Source organism: Salminus brasiliensis, chromosome 2 (assembly GCF_030463535.1).
Source record: "Salminus brasiliensis chromosome 2, fSalBra1.hap2, whole genome shotgun sequence".
Lineage (NCBI taxonomy): Eukaryota > Metazoa > Chordata > Actinopteri > Characiformes > Bryconidae > Salminus > Salminus brasiliensis.
The window spans coordinates 45,313,814-45,334,250 of NC_132879.1; the positions used below are offsets into that span (position 1 = coordinate 45,313,814).

Below are 20,437 nucleotides of genomic sequence, written 5' to 3' on the forward strand. Positions count from 1 at the left end.
GTGAGGCTTCGGGTTAGCGTCTTGATGAGGCTCTTCAGGAGCATCTTTTTCTCTTTTTTTTCATTTTTTTTATATTTCTGATTGATTGTAGTGGAAATCAAAGCTGTGAGACAGAAAAAGGTTTTTGGCAGGGCTTATGACAAAGCTCTGTGTATGGGTGTGCTTGTGCGGCACCAATCAGAAGCTACAAAAGGGTGCATACGGCACACCCAACACAGTGGCTCATGTAACCAGCATGACCTCCATGACTCTCCACCCAGCATGTTGCCATGTGCCATTTTTCTAGACGGATTGTTTTATTTCAGATTTTGTTACCCAATTTTTCCCCAGTTTGGATCACCAATTCTCCCCCCAGCACATGCAATGCTCCCGACACTGGGTTGAGGTTGAAGGCCAACACAAGCCTCTTTCAGTCAACACCTCTTTTTTCCAAACTGCCACTGACGCAACCAATGTAGACACCAGTGCCGGCCAGCATTGCACTGGAGTGAAAATGGGGGGTGTTCCATTTACCCACCCTGGAGATGATGATGAAATATGTATATGGAGTAAATTCAGAGCATTTTGTTTCCAGTGCAATTCCTACAGTCTTCCAGGAGTGCTGGAGTTTCCATCACGAGAGCTCTGTCAGTAGCTCACCCTTTGAAAAATAAAGACACAGCAGGGTTTAATACCTCTTTCCCAATCTTCCCTTACTTTTATTCACTGCCTACCTGCTTAATCTTTCCCCCACTGTGCTCCCTCACTCTCTTCCTCTTTTCACCTCTCTCCGCATGCAGTTAAAGCCGCTAATTTCATCGAGGAACACTCCTGTCTCCTTTGACCAGGCAATCAGGCAGCATAGCTGTTCCTGCCTGCGTCTGCTGGAGCCTGATAGGGCACCCTTCAGAAGTGCGCATGTCTTGGAAATGGCCGTAACCGGCCGCTTTGGTTCCCTGGCGAGTAATGATGATGTCAGACGTCACGCGGGACATCATCTGTCAGAAACCCCCTACCCCACCGTCTCCAGTGTCCCCGTCTTTCAGCCTCCTGCCACTGTCGCCACAGTGACACAGAGGCCAAGCAGAAAATGTGTATTTTCATCTTCATAGGGAAAAGATAAGCTGTCAGGAATGTGGGACACAGCAGAATTACCGCAGTGATTGTCAGCTAACAGGGTTTTCTGTTTTTCCCCAGCTTTCTCTCTCTCTCTCTCTCTCTCTCTCTCTCTTTCTCTCTCTCTCTCTGCATGCTCTCGCTCCTTGCTCAAACTAAATAGGATTTTATTTTCTGCGCTTGTGCACACCTGTTCTATTGCACACACTGCTGCTCTCTGCTGCCACACACAAGCTGCACTTCCTCACTGATTTCCTCTCTCTCCTTCCTCACTCTTTCTTTCTCTCTCATTCCTCACTATTTCTCTACCCCTCTCTTTCCTGCCTCGCTAACTCTTTCCCTCTCTTCTTAATCACTGTCTCTCTCCTTAACTCTATTCTTTCTGTCTCTCTCCCTCTGTCCTTTCTCACCATCTCTTTCCCTCTTTCCGTCCTCACTATCTCTCTCCCTCTCTCTCCTTTACATAATCTAACCCTAGTCTCCATCCTCAATATCTCTTTCTCTTTCCTTCCTTCCTTACTCTCTCTCTCTCTCCTTAATCACTCTCCCTCACCTCTTTTTTTCACCATCTTGTTCCCTATTTTCTTTCTCACTATCTCTCCCTCTCTCACCATATCTTCTTCTTTACTGTCTCTCTCCCTCTTTCTCCTTTCTCTCTCCCTCTCTCTCCTTCCTTACTCCCTCTCTTCTTAATTACTCTCTCTCTCTGCTTTATCACTCTCTCCCTCCCTTGCTCCTTTCTCACCATCTCTTTCCCTCTTTCTCACTATCTCTCTTTCCTCACTATCTCTCTCCCTCTCTCTCCTTTACATAATCTAACCCTTCCTCAATATCTCTCTCTTTCCATCCTTCCTTACTCTCTCTCTCTCTCTCTCTCTCTCTCTCTCTCTCTCTCTCTCTCTCTCCTTAATCACTCTCCCTCGCCTTTTTTTCACCATCTCTTTCCCTCTTTTCTTTCTTCTCACTATCTCTCCCTCTTTCTCCTTCTTCTCTCCCTCTCTTTCCTTTCCTTACTCTCTCTCTTCTTAATCACTCTCTCTCTCTCTGCTGTATCACTCTCTCCCTCCCTTGCTCCTTTCTCACCATCTCTTTCCCTCTTCCCTTCCTCACTATCTCGCTTCTTCCTCACTATCTCTCTCCCTCTCTCTCCTTTCTCACTATCTTTCTCCTCTTTTATTCTTTTTCCCTTGCTCCTTCTTTCTTATGACTCCTTCACTTTCTCTCTCTCTCTCTCTCTCTCTCTCATTTCTCATTATCTCTCTCCCTTCTTCTTCCTGCCTCACCTCCTATCTGTTTATCTGAGTGGATTAGATTCTCTCTACTTCGCGTCTCCTCAAAGTTGACAATATTAAATCAAATTAGGGTCAGCGGTGCAGTGTGGGCTCTAATCCAGCCGCAAGAAGCGGCTTAGGCAGATTCACCACCTGTTCCGGGTCGGTATTAAAAGTGAACCGCAAAATACTCATTTCCTCACCGAAGAGAGGGGCTTAAGGCCATTGGGGGTTTTCAAGCTCGCTGACAGGTAGCACATGGATGTTTAGGCCGCTGCTTTCGAGCAGTCAGGCTGCGTTTGGGGTAAGTATAGTGGTGTTAAGATGAAAATGTACAGCTTTGACAACGGCATTATTCACAACTATGCTCTGTTATAATGGACATGAAAGAATACATATTGATTCATTAATGGACGTGTGTGTGCATCTGGGGGGGCCTCCTAATGCTCACTCTTCCTCTTCTCTGTGTGGTTTCAAAGGGCACGCTCCAGAAGTTTGTAGACGACCTGTTTGAGACCATCTTCAGCACAGCGCACAGAGGAAGTGCCCTCCCTCTCGCTATCAAGTACATGTTCGATTTCCTGGACGAGCAGGCTGATAAGCACGGCATCCACGACCCACACGTCCGACACACGTGGAAGAGCAATTGGTGAGTGCCCACTCACGCTATTATATAACATCCCCACCACAAACACACACACACAAGTGTGTTATCCACAGTACAATAACTTGTACAAGACATGCTTAAGTGGACTTTGCTTCTGGAGTTTTGTACTGAAGCTACAATTCTAATATTCCCATAGACTTTCTTGCATCATTTCTGACTGCTATCTATATAAATGCTTCAAATTGGATGCTACTCATGATTATTTAATAGCTGAGATTGATTAAGTTTACATGCACTTTACATGGTTTCTCATTGGATATGAGCTGCATTAGACTTGTAGCTCCAGTGTAAATCTCAAGAAGCAACCCTGTTGTAAAAGATATTGATACTGATTGACTACATTTGGGGTAGGGGCAAACTTGTGGACATTAGACTGTTTGACTGGCTGAACTACACTTCCTTATTGGTCCTCTCACATACACACACATACGTATATACACTATATATTCTAATTTCTACACAACACCTTACCTCACCTGTTAGCTTCCCTCAACACTATACACACAACCCTGACGTATAATTATCCCTCTCTTATTCATAGTGCATCTCTGTACATTTTATAACCTGAAACAGGGGTTATTTATTACATAAAATAACAAGATCAAAAGGATTTGGTATGTCTTAAGGTTCTCTGGAATATGTGTGCCTTTGCATTGGCTAAGTATGACTTATAATTATGGTCTAGGTAGAAATTTAGAAACTCCAGTAAGTGGAGTGGCATGCCCTGACAACATCAACATGTTGAAGCCTAACAATAACAATTGTGTATTTAGTGGGCCTTTTTTTGTTCTAGGACCCTTTATATTCTATCGCACTTTAAATCAGGTGAGGGAGGTTCAGTCTCTGAAACCATAGCACCCTGACATCAGCGTTTTCACCATGGACATCGCCATGGTGATGAGCAGAAAGCACATCAATAATGCCTGTCTCCAAACAAATTTAACCCTACCAGTTTGGATTCTCATAACGTCAGGGGAGGGGTGGGTAAACATCTAGAAAAAGACAATGAGACCGACAGAGAGAGGAAGGGGTGGGCGGATGTAAAAAGAAAGCTCAGTGTAAGAGTGGTAATCCTTCATTAACCTCTACCCTACACCAGTGTCCCACCATGCATCACTCGGCACCTCTTTGGAGGGCCACGAGGGCTGTAGTAGGTTTAAAATTGATGTGTGGGCAGGGCAGGGGGAGGAGGATCGGGTCTATTTACTCAGTTTTATGGGCCTAATTTCTCCCCGTCTCCCCTTCAGTGCCTTATTAGGCCATTTGTGAGCATCTTAAGTGTTTCCGAAGAGTGCAGAGGGCCACACTTAGATTAGACATTAATGGAATCAGTCTTGCAAAAGAAATGGCGAAATGTTAAATAGTCATTTTTCATCACGAACACCCGTCGCGCGCATCAGCCTAATGCCAGCCCTGCGTCATTGCTTTTTATTGTGTGTGGGAGTGCGTCTTCCTCAAGACTAATATTCTGCTGGGCTGTTTTTTGCTGACAGCTAATGTCTCTCACAGCATGAGGAAAGACTCCATCTTTAGTTGCTGTGCAAAAATAAAAACAACCAGCTCAGCCTCATCTTTGGGAGTGAACTATGCTGTTGACTTCCTTGCTATTAAAGCAAAATAAATGCTTACACGAGGAACAGATAGCATGCTCTTATTGTCCTGCAGCCAGCTGGACTTTTACTCATCACTGTAAATGGTGGCTTTTTTTGGGTTGAAGTATTCATGAGTTAGCTGAACGATTTCCAGGGTTTGATTAACCAGGTGGATTATGGCTCATGGCCTAAGGCATCTCATGAAATCAGATAACTAACTGGCACAGAATATCTACTGCAAGAGAAGAACATCTGCAGAGCTAAATTTAAGTTAAAAAAACGTTGACATTACCTCATTATGAATACATAGAACAAGCTAGAATAATAAGTCATTAAGGAATCCATGGAGTAGATGCATGGGCTCCTCCCAGTCCATGTGTGACCTGTATGGTTAGCCCAACTGGGAACCAGATCATTTTGTCTATATGTTTCCATGTTGGCCTCACATATGGATGCTCACTAGGGTCCTGCCAGGGTCAGTGATAGTACCAGGAGGGGTTGTTCTACATGGGCTCCAATTGTACAACCTACTCAGAGCCCATGGTTACCTGGAACCCACCCAGCCAACGTTCCACCTATGTAAGCCCCAAATGAGTATGAGGTCTGGGCTGAGGCTTAACTCGGTGGCTACTTTGGCTAAAGGATAAAAGCTAATGCTAGCTGACAAGGTGAATCACTGCACAGAGAAGGGCGTGCCATAAGAAGCACTGCTGGGGGTGTTTACAAGGGTCACATGCAATGGCTGGGGGAGATGGGCTTGTTCTGAGGCAAAAAAAAAACAGGGTGGTAAATTGTCTTATGAAAACACATCTGAGCATTAACCCCCCCCCCCCCTTCCCCAACCAATGTCACATATGCATGCACTATTTATACTTGTAAATACTGAGTGCATTCATTCTATGGGATCTTAAACTGGGTCAGAGGTAATTTTTTTCATGATAAACTTTATCACAGTAAGTACTGATATTTCCTCATATTAAACACCTGTAGTGGAAAGTTGATCATTTCTTATTGCGATTGTTTGTTTCTTTTACAGCCCTCCAGACAATCCACCTGGCGTCAGTTAATATATTGAAAGTCTTGATATTGCTGTCTTCTTTACTTTAGTTTTCTTCAAAAAATAAATAAATAAATATAGAAATATATATATTCCAAATAACAATTCATATTTCCCACAGGACAGCACCATTAGAGATTAAAAGTGTTTGTTTATTAAGGGTGAAACTGCAGCCACATTCGTTTTGCTTTCTGTTCCCTAGAGATGATGCATGTGCGACTGGAGGCTAGCTCTGACTGATCGCCAGCAGTGTAGAGAACTCTCCTACACTACTGTGATGGTGATAATATATTTCTGATTGCAATTATATAAGTCCTTCCAGTCTTCCAGATTCATATGTGGGATAATGCAGAATGCAGCACTTTATTCCTGGATGCTTTTTTGGTGTTTTAGGCGTGGGTATGGTACGGAAATGCTTCTGTTGTGTTCACTCTCTGTCTTTCTGTCTCTCTCTGCTGCACACAACACTGTGTCCACTTCACTGCAGTGTCCTTTCTTATTGCCTTCATTCTTCCTCCTTTTATTTTTTGTGCTGTCTATGACCAAAAAACAGAGCTGCCCAGAAAATTAATGAGCACACTGCAAATACAGAGAATGCTGAGCCCCACACACTTACATGCACACACACACATACACACATGCACAGGCCTACCTGGAACATTTCCATTCACTTTAGTGCAAATAGGCCAGGGAATAAAGCAGGCTTGTATATGTTTATTGTTTTAGACAGGCACAAAGGTGCAGGGCAGCCGGCAGATACAAACAAGCCAATATGAGTCGTGTCAGCAAAGTGCCTTCAGCTAACACACGCTCGGATACAGCAGCGGAAAGCCTTTGTTTCCTCTATTTAAACTCATGTCTTTTCATTCGGCTAAGCATGCATATACACGGAGGAAATCATTCCAGCAGCTCGTTTTGCACATGTTCCTGCTTTTCTGCAGCAAAATCTAAGACAAGGGGTGTATCTTTGCCGGAACGTAATGAGGTGGAGAAATTCCAGCAAATTCTGGAATTCTGGTGTAGGGATAAATACAGAAAAAAAAGGGCTTACAATAGAGAAAATTTTCAGTGGTTGTGTATGTGGTTGGCAATGGACCAAAACAACTTTTTAAATAAAGAAAAAAAATCTAAAGGAAATATATTTGACAACATTGCACTTTGTTTGTTTTGTCACTAAAGTATTTCAGATATTCAATTTTAGAAGGATAACAAGTATTTTAGAAGTGACCTACGTCTCTCATTGGTTGAGGGGGTGTGATTAGAGTAACTTCCTGGCAGGCCAAATTAAACGTCTATTTTTTGGATGCAAAGCACATATAGCCTCATACACTATATGTCCAAATATTTGTGGACACCTCTTCTGATGAATGCATTCAGCTATTTTAAATTACACCCATTGCTGACACAGATTACACACACTAGTCAAGTCACTGTAGAGAAGTACTGTCAATAGAATAAAACTCTCTGGAATAAATAAACATGAATGCCTAATGCCAGACATGGGTTAGAGGAGAATAAAGCCCCTCTAGCCCACTGAGCTGTGGAGCAGTGGAACTGGAATGATGGGTCTCAATCCAATACTTTTGGGGTGAGCTTAGGAATGGGGGTGAGGTGGGGTGGTGATCATCCAACATCCTGACCTCACTAGTCGGACAATGTAGTAGAAAGCCTTCCCTGGACTGTAGAGACAGTTACACCAACACAAGCAGAATAAACTCTCATTAATACCCTTGAATTCGGAAGAATCAAAGAATGTGCAGGTGTCCTAATACTTTTGTCCAGATAGTCGATTTTTTCATAATTGCCAAAATGTCACCTTGGAGCATTTCCGTTGGTCCATTCAGCATTGAATTTTGAAACAACATAAAGAATGACTGCCAGATTGAAATAATGTCTAAATGTAATGTAGAAAATGGCAATAAAGGACTATATGTTTACTACATTTCAAGTAGAAAAATAAGCTCTCCAGGCAAAAACGAATTAGTAGCATGCATCATTTCTTTCTGATATAAATACTCCCTTGCTTACACCGGCCTCCAGTAAGAGGTTTTGTATGAATATTGTTTTTCACCTTTTGCTACAGATTGAGAGTTGAAATTGAGGTCTGTTGGATATGCTGGCCAGTCAGAGTTGCCCTGTGTTCCATCATGTTATATTGAACCAGTCACAAACAGATTTGGACACACACACCCCATCGTGGTCATGGTGGGCTACAATGGAGTACTGGTGTAAGTGCCAGGTATTAGTGAACCAGTGATGCATGTGACTGTTGACAGATTTAAAAGATCTGTCAGACATTCTCTTGGATTCTCCAATGTATTGCATCTCTTATTATTCTCTATATTGGTTAATTAGACACATTAGTGCTGTCAGGAAACACAGCACACACATAAAGGCTAGATTTTTGATTAAGGTTAGTCTGCTTTTGTCGGGAGCCAGACAATCTCTAAGCAGCTTACCTTTGTTTGGTTGTAATAACCGATATAAGCTGCCTTGCAGGCCAAATTCACTTATTCCTGTTTCACTCCTATTTAGGTTTGATGGGAAATAAACGCTGGCCAAGCCCCATAGTTACACAGCAGTAGTTCTAACTCAAAGCATAGCCTGTAGTTTGCTAGCTGACTTATGCTTAGTCTGTTGAATCAGTGTAGAAGTAATATAACGTGTTCTATTGCTAAGGAAGAGTAGTGCATCACGTCTAAGACCCTGGGTGACCTTTTTTATGGTATTACGCTGCCTTTGGCAGTTGGTGGGTGAGCAGACCAGAATTTAAGCATGTTACCTGTAGAAACTTGAGTTTCTGATTTATTTCCAGGTGGTAAGGGTTTTATTGGATTAGGTGTCTTTGCGGGAAAATGAATTTAGGTTGGGGCAAAGCCAGAAGTTCTAGTTCTTACAGCAAATGGATTGTGTTCAGGGATTTTAGGAATAGATGCTCGTTTATGGGTAATCTTTGCGCTTAATCTTCGTGCTATTTAACATGTTTGACAGATATGTCGGACTGGCCTCTTCTGGATGTTTTTTCGTTCTCAAGAAAAAAAATCTGTGATACTTTTGACTACTGTTCAATCTCTATTAAAATATCTCTATGATAAAAAATTACTGATGGCTGGATATGGCTATGAATGTTCTATCTGAGAATATTATATCCAACCCGATATTTCATATTAATGTCAGCCTGACACAGAAACTGCATAGTTAAAAAGACACTTTACTGCTGAAAAGTATTGAGTTATACTAAAATGTGGTGTATGTGATCATGACCCAACCAGTGGGGAACACTCTGGGCCTTCTGAGTTTTTATTCAACAGAATGATGACAAAAGTACATTATTAGTAACATAGTAACGCTATACAGACAGTCGTACAATCAGGACAGACTAGAGGTTTTCTCAGTGGTATCTGCGTAGACAATATTTATTGGGACTTGTGCAGAAATGGAGGCCTAATGCATCAGATTAGAAAATTTGAAAATGAAAATATAATTAACAAGGAGTGACTAATAGTGGCTCTGGGCCTACTGGAAGACACTGGCTGTAAATGTGAACGATGGTCTAACCAGGTTTCAGTCAGCTGTTAGAAATGAAGAACAGTGGAACCTCTGACAAAGCTCTTTACCGAAAGAGTCACTGTTAAACTGCTACACACAAGGAAAAAAAACATCCTAATGTTTGTAACAAGCTTCAAAATGAGCCAAACAATGTTTAAGGGCATTACACTTAGGTTAGTTCTAGTGTACTACTAGAATGCCATGGTAAGGCTAGCAGAAGTTTTGACATTTGTGAAGGCCTAGGTCTAATAGTTACAGTTTGCTACTGGACCCAACCCAATTTGTAAGCAACTTAGGCAAATCTCATTTTTTGATAATTGGTGTGTTGACACTCTAGTATCATCATTGTTTTAACAGATAAAATGATAAATCAATAAATAATTTTTTTTTTTGGGGGGGGGGTGTTTGATTTATTAGAATATTTCCTTTTCTTTGTGTTTTTTTGTTTTAAAAAAAGAAACAAATAAATACACAATTTTAGGTGCACCAATCATATGTGCACATCCAGTATATAAAAGCATTGGCAAATAGAAGAGGGTGGTCTGGAGCACCATGTCCAATGGCAAGTGTCGGCTAGATGGTATAAAGGTTGTGATGAAATGATGGAACGCCATTCAATAGCTTTGGTCTGTGTTGGAGTGGCATTTGTGATCCACAACTAATCACCCAACAAGTCTTTCCAGAAGAGTAGAGGCTGTTACTGCAGCACACTGCCTGTTAATATCCTTGATTTCTGAAAATTTGTCAGTAAAGTATTGACAGTAGACACAGCTCATCAAGTATAGACAAAAGTATTTGGACACCTGCTCGTTCATTGTTCCTTCAAAAATCAAGAGTATTAAAAACTTTATCCTGCTTTTTTAGAGTTACTGTCTCTACTGTGCAGGGAACGCTTTCTACTAGATTTCTAGATCACTAGATTTGAGCATTGCTGTGAGGATATAATTGCATTCAGGAATAAAAGCATTAGTGAAGTTGTGAATAATTAGTGAATAATTGAATGTTGAATAATCACCACCCACCTCATCCACAACTCCCCAACTCATCCCAAAAGTATTGAATGGAGCATCATCCATCACTCCAGGAAACACAGTTCCACTGCTCCAGTGCTGAATCCTGGGGGGGTTATAGCCCTCTTGCCCACGTCTGGCATTAGGAGTGGTGGCAATAGGTTCATGTTTATCTGCTAGAGAGTCCTATTCCATAATCAATTTCTGTGGATCACAGGATGTGCTAAGTATGTGATACACTGTAGATTTCAATACCTGTATTATCCAGCTGAGTATGTACTGCCCCCCACTGGACAAACACAGACATCTATGCCTCACGAAGGCAGACCTGTTGGTTTATCTTTTTCAGCTTCAGTTCATCCCTTTATTAGATAACTAGTTTTGTAGGTAACAGAACTGCAAAAACAAATACATGCTGGTTCCTTAAATAATCAGTTTAATTAGAACATCTGTAGAACATAATGCTTAATGTATGTTGTGCCTGTGTGTTTTGTTCTCAGCCTACCTCTGAGGTTTTGGGTGAACGTGATCAAGAACCCCCAGTTCGTGTTCGACATTCACAAGAGCAGCATCACGGATGCGTGTTTGTCTGTGGTGGCACAGACCTTCATGGACTCCTGCTCTACATCTGAGCACCGGCTGGGCAAGGACTCGCCCTCCAACAAGCTGCTGTATGCCAAGGACATACCCAGCTACAAGAGCTGGGTGGAGAGGTGAGATGAGGCCAGTGTGTGTGTGTGTGTGTGTGTGTGTGTTTGTGTGTGTATGTACTTCTTTTTGTACCTTTTAGGAACAAAATGAAAACCAGAGAGAGACAGTTATCCAACAGGGCCTGGACCAAAAAACTGATCATGACTTTGTAAAGTGCTGCTGAACAAAAGCAGTGTTTCAGAAGTTAGTGTTAGCGTTAGGGCTAGTCAGTGTGAAAGTCAATAAGTCATTTTGTAGCATATGTATATGGACACAATGTAAAGAAAACTAAACTAAACTAAATATATACACATATACACACTGTATAGTAAATGGGTGACATATTATTGCATATAGGCCTCTATTATATTAGTCCCTTACTACCAATTATATATTGTCACTTTCCTTGGAACTCTGTTTTTGCCATTTTACACTTTTTGCATTTTACACATCTGCCAGCACTTTGTCACGTTTTCATGATGAATGGACCAATAGAACAGACTTGGAATAAAATCTTTATACATATTTTTTACATTCTGTAAAATGGCCATTTTTGGAGACGCCAGAATTTTGTGTGACAAATATACAGATGGGACATGATAATGATCCCACAATGATGACAAAGAATGAGACAAACAATAGAGACTTTCTGATGTTGTGGTCTCATTCTTCTGGATTTTAACAAATGATACATTTTACTGGTTAGCATTAGATTAAGGTGCACAGCAATGGTCAGCTACAGTAACAGACTGACCCTTTAACTTGTAGTTTTTAAAAACATTTAAATTGCTTTCTTCCTTCAATATGAATAACATAGTAGTTTCATAGTAATTACTGAATTATTCATAATAGTGACTGAATGCTGAGTCTTTGCCATTATTAATTATTAATAATTGAATAATACTCTGCAGGGTAAGGAGTTAAATGGAAATCTCATACAAAAGTATGTGTGTATGTGTGTCTGTTGGGTGGGGTGCTTCAGAAGAGTAATGATGTGCTAACACACTATCCCTCATCAGACTAATAGCACTTGTAGAGTGATTGGATTCTTATAATTCAAGAGCTTTAATTGCAGTAAATGGTCGCTGCCAGGGACTGCTGTACGTAATGTACTACAGTAAAAAGAGGGGGCGCATCTGACGCACAAGACAGTTGCTGGAAGAGGAAAAGTTGGAAGACAAATGACCGGTGGGTTTCTACCCAAATGAAAAAACGGTGGAAATGGATGGTTTTGCGTTGGCCTTAATAGACACAGCATGCAGCAATGAGGGAGAACCGTAACCCGAGAGAGTGAGCCTGAGTGCTCGGTAATTTGTTAAAATGAGACTTTTATTATGTTTGTTTGGTGGGGGTAGTGTTTAATAAAAGATGGTGTAAAAGAGGTTTGCGTGACGCTGTGAAGTGTTTGTTTTGGCTGCTTTTGCCCTGGGACATTTTTTTCCACAATTGTAAAATAAGGAGGAGGGAGGGAATGGTATGCTGGGTACATTGTTCATAATGCTGCATGATCTCATTGCATGCAGGAATCACTGACCATGCTTTTCCGTTCTAAAGAAACGTGCACTTGGGGTTGCTAAAGTGCTTTTTATATAATTTACTCATTTTTTTAATTTGTTGCCGCAGTGAATAAGACTCTGCCACAATGGGAGCTGGGAATAAACACACAAACAATTTATTAGTTTGTTTGTTTGTTTTGAACTGAAATCAATACCATGCTTCACGCATATTTCAAAGAAGGGCCTGTAGCTGTAATTCCGGCAGCGGCCGATAAATAGTTGCTTTAATCGTCTCGGTATGGAGCTTGACTGTTTGGCAATGCCGAACCAATCTCGCCTCTGGCACAAATAGCACGAGTGCAGCTCCAGCCAATGGACAATGACAACAATAAAGTAGTAAGTGTTGCTCAACATAGGCTCATTTGTACAGGGGATTTGTCTGGTCAGTCCTTTGCTTGCTTTCCTACCAGATGCATGAGTATCTGGTATTTATATTGTGTGAACTGATCACCAATGATGACCAATAGAAAATGTCCAAAATGACATGAAGCATTTTTTCCTGCAATTTCAGTGACCTCTCTTTGGTCTAGGGTTATATTACAGCAGAGGTATGAGTCATGTTTTGTGTCATTACATTTATTTAAAAGTCATTTATTAATTTAAATAACACTGTAGAGACTGGGATATACAGGGATAAACAGGGTCACGCTATAGCACAATAAAAGATTAAAAATTAAATAAAAAAGTATTTAAATCAACTAGTTTATGAGTTCTTCTACTGTGCTAAAGGTGGATGTTAGTAAAATCACTGTACAGTTTGTGATTGATGCAAAGAGACAGTGCCGTTCCTTCTGTCACTATTTGTCAGTCAAGCTTCAAGATAAGAGCCAAGCTCATGAACTCACATGTTCCCTACAAAAAAATAAGAAGTAGTCAGAGGAAAGAAAATGTAACACACTCAATATTGAGAAAAAATCCATTTAAATGTTCTGCATTTTTGTTTTTCTACAGTTTGCAGTAATATAATGTATGAAGTTGTGGATTAGGGTGAATTGATGTCAGTATGTCAGCAGGTTGTAATTATGAGTTGTGACCCACTCCTGTCAGCAGTGCCTGGGCTCAGTAGGTAGCTGAGGTAGCTCATATAAGCGAATCGGTTGCACTGCGGGAGACCACGCTAGTGAGTAAGGAAAACCTATATTTGTGTACAGTGAAATACTGGAAACTGAACTAACCTACAGCAATCACTGAAAGATGTTTCCTTTATAATTATATATCTGTAGCCTCACACTTTCTGTACTCTTTACAATATCTTTTATCGTTTTATTGTTTTTTTCTATGCACAGTATTGTATGTGTAGGTTTAGCCATAACATTAGCACCACTGATAGGTGAAGTGAAAAACATTGGACATATTAGGGATGGACATATTAGGCACCACTTTGACAAGGGCCATTTGTGATGGCTAAACGACTGACTGGGTCAGAGCATCTCCAAAACATCAGGCAGGTCTTGTGGTGTTTTTCTGGGATGCAGTAGTCAGTACCTACCAAGGGTGGATCAAAAAGGAACACCGGGTGAACCAGTGACAGGGTCATGTAAGGCTCATTGACTCAATCCATGGAGGCCCAACCTGACAATTTACAGAAATGAAAGGTTCTGCAGCTAACATCTTGGTCCCAGATTCAGACACAGGATGCCTTCAAAGGTCTTGTGGAGTCTATGCCTTGAATGGTCAGAATGACCAGATGTGGCAGAACAAGGGGGCCTACTCAATATTAAGCAGGTGATGCTAAAGTTATGGCTGATCGGTGTACAGTTTGATGTAAAAGTTTTTGCACCCTTGACCAAATGACACAAATTGAGAATGGTGCACCACCATCCTGACTTCTCTTCTGGAGTTTACTCTCATGTTGAACTCCACACCTTCCCTGAACTTCAGATTGTAGAACTGTAGAAGCTGCAGGTTTTATGGTTGTTTGCTTCTTCCATGTTTGATTAACAACTTCTCAGTTTAAAAACTGAGACCAAAACATTTATATACAACTGTATGTGTATATATGTTTGTGTATGTATTAATAAAACCTCATCGTTTAGTTTAATTTGTCCAATAATAAAAGCTGATAATGACAGCTCTAGCACAGTACAGTAATATATGGAATATTCTGTATCTCATCTGCTTGTGGTTATAACGTATCGCCAGTCTTGTGCCACTTGTGTCTCTCTGCCTGTTGAACACTCTTTCGGCCAGTGCTGCTGATAGCCTCATGGCACACTGCAGCATCACATCTGACACTCAAGGTGGTCGCAGGGGTCCAGCGTGCCCTGACTCTAAAACACACACACACACACAGTGTTGTGCACAAGTTGGCACAGTTTAGGAATTAAAAATATAAATGACCTGCCTTAATTAAAGAGTTGACGGTGACACTGCAGCTGCTGCTGACAGTGACTGATTGCTTTGAGCCTCCTGAAGACAGAAGGCTGTGTGCGTGCCCGTGTGTGTGTGTGTGTGTTTACGTGCACACTTGCATTAAGCACAGTTTAGGTATTCCTGGCATCCTATAGGTTTTGCTCATACCTCTAAAGCAGCTTTTCAAGGGCATCAGCTCATTAACAGTCGTTGCCATTTGCTGCCTGTCGAAGCCGTGAAGTCGGTGAAAGTAAATGTAAGATTGATTCGTGGGATCTGGACAGCTGTCAGTCAAACTCCCTGTTGCTCCCTGCAAGGCTTGATCCCTAAAGCACAGGCAAATAAAGAGCTGTATTAATTGATTGCTAAAGTGAATGTACAGTAGGTCACATTTCTGCCTTCACCTCTACCTGCAGCGATCTATACTCAACAGCTTGCTGTGTGTTTATGTGTGTTCTCACAGATACTACTCAGACATCAACAAGATGCCTGCCATCAGCGACCAGGATATGAACGCTTACCTGGCCGAGCAGTCCCGTATGCATATGAACGAGTTCAACACCATGAGCTCCCTCAGTGAGATCTACTCCTACGTGGGAAAATATGCAGAGGAGGTACGAACCATATGGTCCAGTCTAATAGCCTATGTTGTTTATATAAATATATATATATATATATATATAAACATACATACACACACACAGCATTGACAAAAGTATTGGGACACCTCGTTCGAGAGTTTTTCTTGTTTTTGTTGGAATAACTGTCTCTACTGTCCACCCCACCTCATCCCCAAAGTATTGGATGGAGCACCATTATTTCAGACCTGCACTGCTCCACAGCTCAATGATGGGGGGCTTTATATCCCTCATTTAAATTTAAAATGGAGGAAAAACGACGTGTTGGTGACCACTGCCATAGAAGAACCTCTTTTGGTTTGAGAGCCGCTGCTCAATAGACCTAATTTATCGTTTACATTTATGTATGTATATGAAAATAAACGTGTTACTTTTGAAAGTTGAAAGTGCCCCCACACACTGTAGAGGATCTAATAAGAATCATTCAACTTCTCACAGATTTCTTTGTCAAACATGGTTCTTTAGAGGGCCAAACGTGGTTCTTCTACAGCATGGACTCTTTTGTATATGCATATAACGTGCATATAAACTGTATGTCCAACCAGGCTTAGTGAAAATACAGTGGGCAGAAATACTCTTGTCTTAACTCTTAGCTCCCTTCACTGCCAGGTCCAAAATCTATTCAGACTATTCATCTGTGCAACCTTTTGTACAACAGGCACAGCAAAGTTCCCAGCACTGAATTAGCTCTTACAGTGCTCGTTTGTGTCCAGTTGGACTTCATTGAACACTGTAGGTGTTAATTCAGCACCACAGGCAGGCGTTAATCCTGCACTGGGTATTTCACCACATGGTTAAACCAGCATGTAATCCTTAATGTACGTAGGGGTTATGTTTTTGAAAAAAAAAAAAAAAAGAGATGGAAACCCAGATGTAATTACAGAAAACGAGTGATGTGGTTTGTTGTTGCATGACTGACGTGGCCTCTCCCTCTGGCAGATTGTGTGCGCACTGGAGCAGGATGATGCTGCCAGGAAACAGAGACTGGCCTTCAAGCTGGAACAGGTGGTCGCCTTCATGAGCCTGGAGAGCTGAGGACCACGTCTCCCAGAGCACACTGGGAGATCCGTCAGAAACCGAGCCGTGCCTGAGCGAATACCTGTCCATCTATCTCATCTCTTCGATTTTTCTTTTCCGCAAACCCACTTCCTTTTATCTTCCCTGAAAAAACAACTTACCAACCAACCAAGAACCTGCATCGCATTAGCTCTGCTTCCTAGATGAGTAGAGAAGGAGCCATGGAGCTGGAGACTACTACATTACTCATGATGCAATGGGAGGCGAGGGGATTGGCTCCTGGCCCCTTGGAGGAGAGGTGGTTGCCTGCAAAACTCCACCTACGCCTCAGTGGCATCCTCTGTCCTTCCCTTTGAAAAGGAAAAAAAATGGAAAAAAAAAAACTGTTACATTTATGTTGCCTTCAAAAATATAGCTGTTAAGCAAAGTGTTTCAAACCACTATGTTGGGTGTCGATTTTGTTCGGACTTTTCTGACTAAGGTAGTGTGTGGCGCTACTGTAGAGTCCAGTCAATTGTAGTACCAAAACACAGAGAGAAAACGCTGTTGGTACTGCCAGATTAGCAGGACTGCAGACCAAATGGGTCATGATGAGGAAAAAAAAAATGAAAAATGAAAAAAAAAAAAAAATGAAACCCAAGAAGATTGTGTAGAGTTTACAAGACAGAGGTCCTTATGTTCTACATATCTCGAGTGCTTAAACGAAAGAACAGTCCCACTGCAAATGTCTCTCTCTGCTGTTGTGTGGAAGGGAGGGATGTGTGTTTAAACCACTAGGGTCCGTGGTGCGAGGAGGAGTGGCACTTTTGGCCTCCCCTGACTCGCCTGGGACCTGATTGACTGTGAAACTTTTGAGTGTATCTTTGTGGCGTTTCTGCCGTTCTCCTGAAAACATTCTAGCATTCGTCCAGCTTTAGCACATTACCGAACTGAACCCTCTCTTATCAAGATCAAGAAGGTTTGAGCGCCTCCAACGTAAGCACACATACACACACATACACACACACACACACACACTAATAGAACCTCAGTCCGCATCAAGTTAAAACTCTCCTTGCCTCACTCTCAACAAGCCTGGTCACCTCTGAAGGCTTTTTTGGGGCTTTCTGCGTGAGGAAGAAGGTAATTCTTCTCTTAGTTTAAGAAAATAAAAAGCACACATTCTGTAGCTGCCTCAGATTCCTTACCTGGACTGGAGCTTGCCACTTCCCGAAGATTGGACTGTTGCTCTATGACGGCATGATTAAAGTGTGTGTGTGTGAGAGAGAGAGAGAGAAAACGAGATAGAGAGAGATAAGAGACAGAAAATGCAGTCTGAGTCGTTCACTGCCACAGAGTCCGCAATTACACAAAACACTCTGGAAGACTGGAATGATCCACATGAAATTGGTCAGCAGAAAAAAAAACCAAAGGATGAAAAAAGGAGAGGTGGACAGGTGCATAAAAGGCTGACGAAAAAAACAACAGAACAACAAACCTTCCCGGATTCCGGCCGACAAAAAGGAACCGCTTCTGGTCCTCAACCTGGCAGTACACAGGGCGCGCAACCAAAGGTCTATCTGTCGTCTGCCATTTGATCCTCCAAACAGCACAGAGCCTCCAGTCACCCACGTCGATGAGACTGACGTTTTCTTTGCACACGATGGATTCCCACGTGAGGAAACCCCGACCCCTGAGTGTAAGGGCTCGCTCCTGCTTAAGTGTACAGTCTGTTAGAGGTGTTCTCTCCGCTTGGCCCCTTTCTGAACACGTCCCAACGCTTCTAGATCCTTGTCATGTTCGCTGTTGTTGTCCGGGGCGGTCTCAAGGCCTTTAGGGTCCCCAGACAACAACTGCAAGCGCGCAGAGACACACCTGTCGGCTGTAACCTCGACAAAAGGGACAGAGGCCGCCGAGCTGCCCTCTTTGTCCTTTAACCTCTGACCTTTCTTTTGCCTTGACAGAGTGCTCCAATGTGGTGATTTGAATGTGCAGAGACCAGCCGTGGTCCACCTTGGGTACTTTATTGGCTTTTTAAGCGCATGTACTTCAATTTAAACTTCGTATAAAAAAAAACGTCGGAAAAAACGGAAAATAGAGAAAAATAAGCCTTGCTAAATGATGATGTGGATGTGTTCTTTTCTTTCTTTTGCTTGGAAGAACAAGACGGAGAAAAAAAAAGTGGATTGTCATCTCAAAAAGCTGCAACTTCTGTTAAGGTGGAATCTTTATCCCGCTCACCCGCTCAAAGGTCATTCTCATGTTTTGTGGAAGTGTTAAATAATTATAATAAGATAAGATTTCAATTGATACCTTAAGCAAATATAGTATATACCCTTGCATGTTGACCTATTTGGATGTTATGAAATGGAACTGCCTTGCAAAGCTATTTATCTACCGCTACTAGGAATTTCTGAATAATAATAATAATAATAAAAAAAAGACGGACAAACTTCTTTTAGGTGATCACAGATAGTTGTTACATTGGCATCCATCTCCCATGCAGAAATGTTGCAGTCCCTCAGGTAGATTCTCCTTTGATGAGTTGTCAAGCCACAGTTGACCGCTGTCATTCATGTTCATGTTGAACAAGTGCACAATACCTTTTACTATAGCAGTACTACACCATGGAAACCCACTTAGCCAGAGAAGCTACAGCAAGGTTCTCTAAAACGCACATTAAAAGTGTCAGTTCACACTGTTCCAGTTGCTTTTTTGTTGTTGTTGTCGTTGGGTTTTTTTTATATCCCATCCCACCTGTTTTTTTTTTTTTTTTTTTTTTTTTTTACAGTAAACCATCAGGAGTGTAAATACATTAGGTCCAAATATCAGCTTCAATCTGTCTAGAGAAGTAGTGAGATTGCAGTTTTTCATTTGGTTTTCCAAAAGCTTGATTAATTTTTTGTTTTCCATTATTGTCTTTATATCTGCGACTGTTTTGAGCTCTCTCCAAAATGCTCGCTCGAGTGTCCTTCGATGTCACTCAAAAACACACGGGGTATCATGAGGTAGATCTCCCACTCTGACGCACTGCTCTAGACTATTTCCCAGCCATTTCCCACTTATGGCTGTTTCTTCAAATTATGACATGAAAAACATGAATGTTTGTTTATGTAATTAAGCGTGGTGAACACTTGTGTTCAGATATTACTCTGCAGTAAACCTTAAGTATGTTCATCCGAGCAGCAGAGGCTTCAAATGAACTGTCAGTTGTAATATCTGTTGAGTAATTGGTAGCAAAACGAATCTCTGGTAGAATCCGATTGTGTTTGTTGGAGAAAGTGACCGTCCCCGGATCCCCCCCATGACTCTACCCCTGTGTTCTGTTTTATATCCATCTTCCATGTACTGCCACGTGTCGCCCGGCAGGTCTGACCCTTCTGTCTTTAAAGGACCTGATAAAGCTTCCACCTTTAACGTTTTGTAAGAACTAAAAATGTCCTTCTAGCTCAGTGTTCTAGCAGGTGTTTCAGAGAGCCCTTAGAAAAGACTTTTACTATTTCCAGATCTGACGAGAGATAAAAGAATGATCCTAATAGGAGGAGAAGAGAGATGGGCAGAAAGGCAAGCTTCTCTAACTTTGTTATAATTAATTGTATACCTGTGTATGTAAATATAATGCATTCCTATTTTGCAGTCAAGGACAAAATACTATTTGTAATATAGAATAAACTTTATTATGAAAAATATCTGCCTTTGTGTGAGTTGTGTTTTTGTTGTGGGGAGATGTATGCATTGGTTTTAAGGAAAAATCTTTGAATTATGTGCAGGGTGTCATATTGACATTTCTGTCCACCCTCCCACAGTGTCCAGTGGATGCCCGATCACTGGGGTGCCCAAGGTGCTGGAAGAGTTAAGAGTCATCCTGGAGAGTTAAGATTCTAAACATATTCTAATATTCAGATGTTCTTTACCTCTTGAGACCCTGCGTCCTCATAACGTGATACTTACTCATGATGCTTAC

General features: G+C 41.6%; 1 protein-coding gene across 1 annotated transcript in view; it reads left to right on the forward strand.

Annotated features, from left to right (window-relative positions):
- plxna4 (plexin A4) overlaps positions 1 to 20,162 on the forward strand; it is a 317,535-nt gene extending 297,373 nt beyond the window's left edge. The window contains exons 29-32 of the mRNA XM_072672908.1: positions 2,846 to 3,015; positions 10,742 to 10,954; positions 15,303 to 15,453; positions 16,417 to 20,162. Coding sequence (XP_072529009.1) covers positions 2,846 to 3,015; positions 10,742 to 10,954; positions 15,303 to 15,453; positions 16,417 to 16,512 — 630 coding nt within the window. The 3' untranslated portion in view covers positions 16,513 to 20,162. The remainder of the gene's footprint in view (positions 1 to 2,845; positions 3,016 to 10,741; positions 10,955 to 15,302; positions 15,454 to 16,416) is intronic.
- Positions 20,163 to 20,437: the final 275 nt, after the last annotated feature.